At 40.5% G+C, this 9,889-nt stretch overlaps 1 protein-coding gene across 2 annotated transcripts in view; it reads left to right on the forward strand.

Annotated features, from left to right (window-relative positions):
- Positions 1-9,889, forward strand: part of DLGAP2 (DLG associated protein 2) — a 589,152-nt gene that overhangs the window by 481,764 nt on the left and 97,499 nt on the right. For both annotated transcript variants that reach the window (XM_004707654.3, XM_045286735.1), the window contains one exon: positions 3,323-3,470. In XM_004707654.3, the coding sequence (XP_004707711.1) occupies positions 3,323-3,470 (148 nt within the window). The remainder of the gene's footprint in view (positions 1-3,322; positions 3,471-9,889) is intronic.

A 9,889-nucleotide genomic window follows, 5' to 3' on the forward strand; every position in this document is an offset into this window, starting at 1 on the left:
TGTTAAAGTTCCCTCTAAGCAGCTCTCCTGGGCTGGATTCTCATAGTTAAGGTTTTATAAAGCCAAATGAAACTGAATTTTTTTAAGAAGAGTAGTTTTTGTTGTTTTATATAACTTGAGACTTAATAAATATGACATATCATTCCATATATCAATAACATCAAGCAGAATTGTACAGTTGCTGCCACAATCCGTTTCCAACCATTCTTTTTCTATGAGAAACTGGTTTTTTTAAGCTACATTTAATTCACATGGTAACACAACTGGATCTTTGGAATTCTCAACTTCTGTGTCGCAGCTTTGGTGGCGTTGGGGTTAAACGCATGACCTCTGTGGCCGTGGGCCTGGGTTCGACTCCAGTGCAGCCATTTCTACTGCGTGACCCTGAGCACATGACTTAACATCGTGTTTCAGTTTCCTCATCTAAGGAGTTTTCGTTTTACTTGGCTTCCCAACCAACCATCATGAGAGCAGCTATCAAGAAACCATACGTGTGACACTGCGGAAATCTGCTGCCAGACCTCTTTAAAGCGGAAAGATTCACTGTGAGGACAAAGGTGTTCCTCTACCAAACCCAGGTGTTTACAACAGCCGCTTGTGCATAGGAAAGATGGACGGTGAATAGGGAAAACCAAAGAATAATTGAAGTATTATGGTGCTGGCAAATCATATTGAAAGTTCCGTGGATTGCCAGAAGAACAAAAAAATGTATCTTGGACGAAATAAAGCCAGAATACTCCTTAGAAGCAAGGGTGGCGAGATTGTTCTCAGGAGAGATCAGTTCCTGGAAAAGGGTCTCCTGTTCAGTAAAGTACAAGGTCAGGACAAAGAAAGATCCTCGTGAAGTTCAATGGACACGCTGGTTGCAACAATGGCCTCTCACAATTGTATGTCAGGGAACGGGCTGCATCCTTCTGTTGTATAGAGGGTCTCTATGAGTAGGAACTGATGAAGAACGTAATTAGGATCAATAATAAACTACCCTGATAGGGTCGATGTGAAGATTAAATGGGTTAGTCCAATGGGGAAAGCTGAGAACTAATTATAGCTGGCAGTAAATGCTAACTATTATGCTACATACCAAGGAAGTCATCTGTGACTCTGAGTGGTATGCCCACCATGGAATTGCTGTAAGCTTCAATACGTATTGGAAGCATTGAATCACAAAATTAATTACATCATATCACAATGTCACCCAAAGAAAAGCTATAGTATGGTTTCTGAGCATATCCCTTTATTCACAATGCAGGCTTTGGGTTAGGAATTGCATATATAAAAATAAAGAAGATATGAATCCTTTTTTCTTCCTCCTCTTCTTCTCCTCCTCCTTCCCCTCCCCCTCCCCTCCCCCCTTCCCCCCCCCTCCTCCTCAAAAGCAATTGTAGTATGACAATGTTAAAATGGCAAAAGGGGAAGGAATTATATTGGAAAAGAAAAAGGAATCAGCAATGATTAGTAGAAATGCAAACTATGAACTCAGTGATTTCAGGAAACTTAAGAGAAGGACAAGAAGAAACCTTACATTTGCACAAAGGCAAAAGTGAGACAAGCCAAGAACTTAAGTGGAAGAGGGTCTCCACCCGCAGCACTCATGCCCCACAGCGTGGGGCTCCCTCCCTTTTTATATGGCCTTATTTTAAAACTGTATTAAACCGGCAAGTGAAGCTAACCGTAATTACGTGCAAGGCCATGGGCAAGATCAAACACTCGTCAGATTCTTGAGATACTATGAGTATCTTGCTACTCCCTCTGAATCTGGTAGCTCAGTCTGAAGCAGCCACAGAGTCCGGCGTGTCTCCCTGGGGGCAGGGCGTTCAGGAGTGAATTTCCCTGCCGGGCAGCCCAGGCAAAGCGAGGAGTGCGCGCCCTCTGCTGGCGCCTGTTCTGTTCCAGCTGCCACCTCTGGCCCCTCTCCCAGAGCAAAGGGCCCACCAGCACTCACTGGAAATAGATTAACTGACATCCTTCCTTAGATAACACCATTAGAATTTGCTTAAAACTAATTTCTTTCCCAATTGCTTTTCTGTTGTTTTGAGTGGAGGGAAGGGAAATGCTGGAGGTGAAGTATGTTCTACGTGTTCTTAAAAAACACAAATTAGTTGTAGCTAGAATGATGGCTCTAAGTATGTAATTAAGTTGCGTATACTTATCAGAACTTATAAAGTTGAGTCCTAGGTTTTAGGTTGTGGTGGTTGTTGTTTATTTTTGTTTTATTCTTCTCTTCTGCCCACTTTTTAAAGAAATAAATCACAATGACAACAAATTACATGACTTTACTTTGAAATTTGTAAGAAACACTTAATGGTCAAATATGGAGTTAGAATTATCAACCTAACACTTACATACATTCTTATATACAGGCCTCTGTAATAATATTTAAGGTACCTAGTTATTAGCCAAGGAGTTTTGGTGGTACACTGGGTGAACATTCGGCTGGTAACAGAAAGGTCAGCAGTTCGAACTCACCAACAACCACCAGGAAGAAAGGTGTGTTTTCTGCATCTTCACACACCACAACCTTGGAGACCCTGTGGGGCAGTTCGACTCTGTCCTACAAGTTGGAATGGAATCTATGGTAATGAGAGTTTAATATTTAGTAACACGTGCAACCAAAATAACTTCTGACTACATCCTTCCAGTATTTCATTTTAAGAATATGTTTTATGGCACTACTGAAAAATTGTATACAAAATGTGAAATGAATAGAATTCAATCATCTAGGAAAATAAATGTTCTCTATACTTGTCACATCTTTAAAATCAGCAAAAGGGAGACTACAGGAATTTGGAAGAAAATGACCATTATGATAAAACTGATCTGACGTCTAGTATATTCTTTTTATTTGCTTATATTGCATAATCTGGATAATTTTGCATGTTAAAATGGAAAGTAGTTCTTTGGCTTTTATTTTCCTGAATAATAATATGCTAATATGATTTTTATGAGTCTTTTATAGGTTCATTTTGAGGGGCATCAATTAAGGTGTCAGGTTTTGCCAACATGTATGAGTTACTGGTGCTTTCTACACTGTTTTTAGTTTGTTTTAAATGTGAAATGATCCTCATTTCACTACCTGGACATAAAAAGCCAGGCTTCAGGGCAATTTTGTAAATAGCCTCTGCTATTCCTTTTGATGAATACACATTTGCAAATGTGAACTGCAAGCATATTTATAGACGGCAAAGTATTCCATTAAAACACAAATATTCAGCTGGAGATTCCCTAACAGCCTCTTGGTGTTGGTTCGAATAATCATTCTCTTCTATCCCACTTCTGTGGATGTTCATGAGCTGCCTCTTCTCTTCATTTTTTTTTAATCTAGCCAAAGCTACCTGCAAGCTGCAAGCGATGTGCCTGGTGGTCACAACTTGGACCCCTCTGCCAACTACAACTCCCCAAAATTTCGCTCCCGGAACCAGAGCTACATGAGAGCTGTCAGCACGCTGAGTCAGGCCAGCTGTGTGAGCCAGGTTGGGAATTGCTTTTCATTCTCTCTCTCTTGGGGCTTCACTTCTCAAGCCATAATGTAAACAGGAGTTTCCCTGCTGATGGTACAAACATCTCTAGTCAAAATACATGAATAATATGAATGCACTTGGAGTTGCTGCCTGGAATTCCTTTTGACTGATTAAAATGTCATGCACTTCCCAAGATTGATCATGTCTCCAAAATGTATTACTCTATAGCATTTTGCCATTGACTTCATCATAGTAATGAATGACTTACCAACTCGTCATCTCACCCTCTTTAGTTTACTTAGTACAGAATGTTTCCCTTTGCCCCAAGACATTTTTCTAATAAAATGAGCCCATGGGAAGGTTCTATGGTAACTTTGACCTGAGGGTGGTGACTTTCAGCCATGTCTTTCAAAGTGAACCACTGACGGTCTAGTAAGTAGAGTTGTAAAGATGTCGTGGTGTTGAATGTCATTCTTGTCAACGTGCCTTTGTAAGCAAGACTGGGTTGCCCAATAAGCACAGTAAGCGCTCATGCTTAGGCATCAACGAAACCAAGACACCAGTTGCCCAAAGCAAAGACCCACAGATGGTCAGCAGACAGAACTTAAAGAAAAACCATTGTCACAGTGGAAGGAAACCTGTAGGCACCAAATGAACCTGATAACAGCCCCAGCTCGGGAGAATGTACCAGCAAGAAATAAAATTCACACCCGGTGACCAAGGCGTCATGGGCAAGGCTGTTTAAACTGTGAAGCCCCAACCACTTCAACACCTTCCTTAACCTCTGTCCCCCGGGCTCCCCTGCCGTGTACTCGAACTCCTTCACTAGACAAGTCTCTAAAGGGCATGGTTTTTGTTTTCTAATAAACAGGAGTTGGGGTGGGCTTTTTGCTACATTTATTCAATACACAACTGGATCCAACCTGAGTAGTTATTGGACAGATTATGCTAATAGATTATGTTAATAATGTAACATAATAGATTATGTCAATATGCCTTTTGAGAGAACTGTCATAGACATTCATACGTGCTGATCAAGAAGCTCTGGCCAGGAGGGTCAGCGATGCTTTTTGCCCTGGTACAGACATGAGGTACAAGAGCGTGGAGGAAGGCGAGGCTTTTACTCCCAGGGTTACAGTCTCGGAGCCACAGGGGCAGTGGTGCTCTGTCCTAGAGGGTTCCTCTGAGTCTCAATGTACCCGGTGGCAGGGAGAGAGACACAAGGGCTGCACTCACACACTTCGTGATAAACAACCCATGGGCATGCCCGTCACAGATGGTGTGGAAAAAGCAAGGGAATTCCAATAACCCAACCACCACCATGAAGCCAATCACCTTACTTGGTATCTGTATAGCATTCAGTGACAGTTCTGTCCAAAGTTTATTAAACAGTAATATTTATAACTTTAGTGTGAAAATATCTCTGGCATACATGGGGATGTACTCTAGGACTCGTTTAATACAATACTAACATAGGTAAAAATTTAAGTTTATGGTAGCATAGCAAACATCAAAAAATAATGATAATATTAATATTTTTCTAACATAAATGTTTTAGTTTATGTATCAACTGAGTTTCATTTTTATTGTCTATTTGCTAGATGAGGCGTGGTGCATGATCTTCTTATTCCATAATGCTAGTAAATAAGGTATTAGGCATACCTCACTTTGGCATTCAGTCATTAAAATTATCTTCACATTGAAAAAGAAACTACATCAGAATATTTTATAACAATCAATAAAAGTATTTTGCTTCACATCTTTTTTTAAGCTCCAAAATAAATCATAACACCTCCATTTATCAAGTGGCCCCCACCCACAATTAAATGTGAAGTGCTTTTTAAGACAAATTTCAATTCTTTGAGATCTGGAGAAAAAATAACAATTTGTATCCCAAGTACCGAACACTCACAAGTACACACAAATGCATGTGTTTACATAGCTCACATATCCCTTTCAACTGAGGGGGATTTGGAAAGGAGGGAATCACAGGTAATCAATGTTTAAGAAACTTACCTGGTTTAAGCCAACCCTGTTTGTGAGGCTACTCCCTAGGTTAACGTGTGCTTCTGGATAGCGGTTGCTGTTAGAGGCCACTTGAATGGTTCCCACCCATAACAACCCTCTGCACAGCAGAACAAAACACTGCGTGGTCCTGCAACATCCTCATCATTGTTCTGTGCTGAGCCCACTGTTGCAGCCACTGTGTCAACCCATCTCCCCGAGGGCCTTCCTCTTTTGTATTGCCCTTCTGCTCTACCAAGCATAATGTCTCTCCAGTCACTGGTCTCGCCCGATAACATACCTAAAATACGTAAGACAAGTCTCGCCATCCTTGTCTCTTAAGAGCGCTCTGGCCTTACTTTTTCCAAGGCAGATCTGTCTGTCCCTTTGGCAGTCCATGGTATTTTCAATATGCTTCTTCAACACCATAATTCAAATGCATCCATTCTTTGGTCTTCCTTATTCAAGGCCAACATTCACATCAATGTAAAACCATGGAGAATAGCATGGCTTGGGTCAGGCGCACCTTAGTCCTCAAATTAACAACTTTGCTCCTCAACATGCTTAAGAGGTCTTGGCAGCAAATTTTACCTATTGCAATATATCTTGTGATCTCTTGACTGATTCTTTCATCACAACCAGTGTTGTGGATCCAAGTGAGACAAACTCCTTGACAACTTCAACCATTATGTCACCTCTGTTCAGTTGTGAAAATGTGTGTCTTCTTTACATTGAGTTGTAATCCACACTGAAGTCTACAATCCTTGATGTTCATCAGCAAGGGTTTCAATTCCTCCTCACTTTCAGGAAGCAAGGTTGTGTCATCTGCACATCTCAAGTTAGTAGGTCTTCCTCCAGTCCTGATGGCACATTCTTCTTCATATTACCCAGCTTTGCTGATGATTTGTTCTGCACACAGAAGTTCTGCATTGAAGAAGTTTGATGAGAGGATGTAGCCCTGAAGCACACTTATTCTGATGTTAAACTATGCAGTATTCTCTTGTTCCCTTTGCGCAACTGCCATTTCATCCATGCTCAAGTTCCACAAAGGCAAAATGAAGTGTTCTGGAATTCTCATTCCTCTCACGGTTATCCAGTTTGTTACAATCCACACAGTGGAATGCCTTGATAGAGTCAATAAAACACAAATAAACACCTTTCTGGTATTTTCTCATTTCACCCGACATCAGTAATCCTTTTCTGAATCCATCCTGCACCTCTGGCAGCCCCCTGTCAATGTACTGCTGCAATAGCTTTTGGATGATCTTAAGCAAAATTTCACTTGCATGTGATATCAATGATACAGTTCCATGATAGAGTTATCAGTTGAGTCCCCTTTCTTTGGAATGGGTAAAACTATGGATCTATTCCAGTCAGTTAGCCAAGTTGATGTCTTCCAAATTTCTTGGCATAATTGAGTGCTTCCAGTGTTTCATCAGCTTGTAGAAACAATTGGTGTTCAATTAGCTCAATTGGTATTCTATCAATTCCTGGAGCCTTGATTTTAGCTAATGTTTTCAGTGCAGCTTGAACTTTTTCCTTCAATACTATGGATCCTTGATCATATGCTACCTCCTGAATTGGAGGAATGCCAACTAGTTTTGTTTTGTTTTTCGTATAGACACTCTGGATATTCTTCCCATCTTCTTTTGACGTTTCCTGAATTATTCAATATTTTGCCCAGAGAATTTTTCAATATTGCAACTCAAGTCTTGAACTCTCTCTTGAGTTCTTTCCATTTGAGATATGCTGTGTGCTGTTCTTCCTTTTTGGTTTTCCAACTCCAGGTGTTTGCACATTTGATTACAAGATTTGACCTTGTCTTCTCCAGCTGACCTTTGACATTTTAACTATGGATATTGAGCTTCTTCAATATCTCTTCCCACAGATATAGTCGATTTGACTTCTGTGTATTCCATCTGGAGAAGTCTATGTGTATAGTTGCCTTTCATGTTGTTTAAAAAAAACATGAATGTGCTATGAACAAGTCTTGCAAAATCCTATCATGTGATCTCTAGCGTCACATCTATCCCCAAGACTGCAGTTTCCAACTACTGTTCCTTCCTCTTTGCTTCCAACGTTTGCATTCCAATTGCCAATAAGTATCAATGAACCTTGATTACATGTTTCATCATTTTCAGACAGAAGACCTTGGTAGAACTCAATTTCTGCAGCACAAGCTTTAGTTGTTGGTGCATAAATTTAAATAATAGACTTATTGATTGGGTTTCTTTGAAGGCAGACAGGTATAAACCTGTCAAAGACAGCTTTGTACTTCAAGATAGACTTTGAAATGCTCTTTGGGATAATGCAATGCCATTTCTCTTGATTGTGTCATTGCCAGCAGAGTAAACTAGATGAATGTCTGATTCAAAATGAGCAACATCAGTCCACTTCAGTTCACTAACCCCTGGATGTTGATATTTATGCATTCCACTTCATTTATGATGACTTCAACTTTCCTGGATTCATGCTTTGTACATTTTAAGTCCTAATTATTCGATTTGTCCTGCTGTTTTCTTTTCCCCTTGCATGGTGCCCTGTCAGCAAATGAGGATCTGGACGGATCCACACCCACACTCTTTACTCCATTCCTGTCTCCATGGTCCATTCTACGTGGAGACAGCAGCTCCTTCCCAGTCACATGTCCAGTGCCTTCCAACCCCGGGGGCCCAGCCTCCATCACTATTGCCAAAGGTTCTCCTTCCATTCCTTAGGCCTGCAATGTCTGGCAATGTTTCCATGATATCCATAAGATTTTCAGAGGCAACCTTCTCCAAAATGGGCAGGAGAGTCCTTCTTTGTCATCTGTTCTTAGTCTGGAAGCTAAGGAAATTGCCTTCAAGGAAATCCCTGAAACCTATTCACTTTGATTGACCTTGCTGGCATCGGAAATACCAGTGACATGGTTTTCAGCATCTCATCAACACACAAGCGACCACAGTGCTACATACTGACAGAGAAGTGGCAGTCTTGCTAGGAACTTTTCTCCCTAAGTCCTTAGATGGGACATACAGTTTGCTCTCAACTGCTAAGCTACAGTTTGTTAGTTTGAACCCACTCAACAGTAGCACAGAAGAAAGACCTGGTGAACCACATTCATTAATATGACTGCGAAGACGCTTGTGGAGCACTTCTACTCTGTACCACACAGGGGGCCGTGAGACAGGGCCAACTCCACTAGCAACAACTGTGACTGCAAATAAGATATGCTGTCACTGAATGAATGATTTTGTTTTTGTTTGGACAGATTTACTGACATATAATTCACATATACAATGCGATAGTTTAAACGTATTTTTAATGAGTCGTACAATCATCACCACAACCAATTTTAGAACATTTTAAAATTTATTTAACTTATAATTGGCTCCTCATTTCCAACCCACTTCCCCTTTCACAACCCTGAGATTATTAACCCAATTACTGTCTGGATAGATTTACCTCTCCAGATTTCGTACAAAGAAAAACATATACAAAAATTAAAATAAAAAAAATAACAAAATAAAAATAAAAACCCAACAATAACAAAATAGAGTAATGAAAATCCTTAGTTAAAAGGATAACAGAAAATAATAAAAACTGTAACAAATGTCAAATGGGTCAAAAGGGAGAACAAATGATAAGGTGTTAAATTTTAACCTAACGAGCAAGGCTATTCACCTCCTGGCCAATGGTCAGAGGGTAATTCACCAGCGGCTTATTCCAAGAGGGGACCTGCAATGGAACTGGGGCTGGCACAGCCCATCATAGCTCTCTGAAACCTAAGTGCTCAGATGAAGGGTCGTGTTTGCCTCAGGCCTAATCTCCACAATTAAGCATCTGGAAGATGTGACTAACTGAGACAAAGGCACTTCCTCATCCTATTTTGAACTATTCAAAAATACACAATAACAAGATTAAAATTTCTCTTGTTATAGGAGTAGTACACTAAGTAATGAATGACTTTTAACAAGTCTATTAGATACTTTGATTTCTGGTTTTAACTGCTTCAGAAAAGGAGAAGAGGGAAAAAACAATAATTCGGCTAATCCTGAATTTTGCATTATACATAATAGCATGTCTTCTTTGACATGCTGTCGAGTAGTGATTTCAAGGCAAGAAAACTGAGCTCCAATTCCCCTCTGCCTCTGATGACCTATTTGACCATGGGAAACTTCCAAAATGTTGTCTTTGTATTAACACACCTGGCACATACGACACAAGCCGCAGTATCATCTGGCCTGGTGTTGAACCCTGACCATTCACGTGTGTAAGACACAACATAGCATTCTCCAATGAAGTACTTCCTGCATGTACAATTTATTGACATGGATTACATTCTTCAAGTTGGACAACCCTCCTCTCCTCCTCCTCCCTCTCCCCCTCCTCCTCCTCCTCGGAGTTGTTCCTTCCCATAAATATAAACTCACTGCCGCCACCCCCCC

Source organism: Echinops telfairi, unplaced genomic scaffold, assembly GCF_000313985.2.
Source record: "Echinops telfairi isolate 266 unplaced genomic scaffold, ASM31398v2 ScPeMD7_9;HRSCAF=40, whole genome shotgun sequence".
NCBI lineage: Eukaryota > Metazoa > Chordata > Mammalia > Afrosoricida > Tenrecidae > Echinops > Echinops telfairi.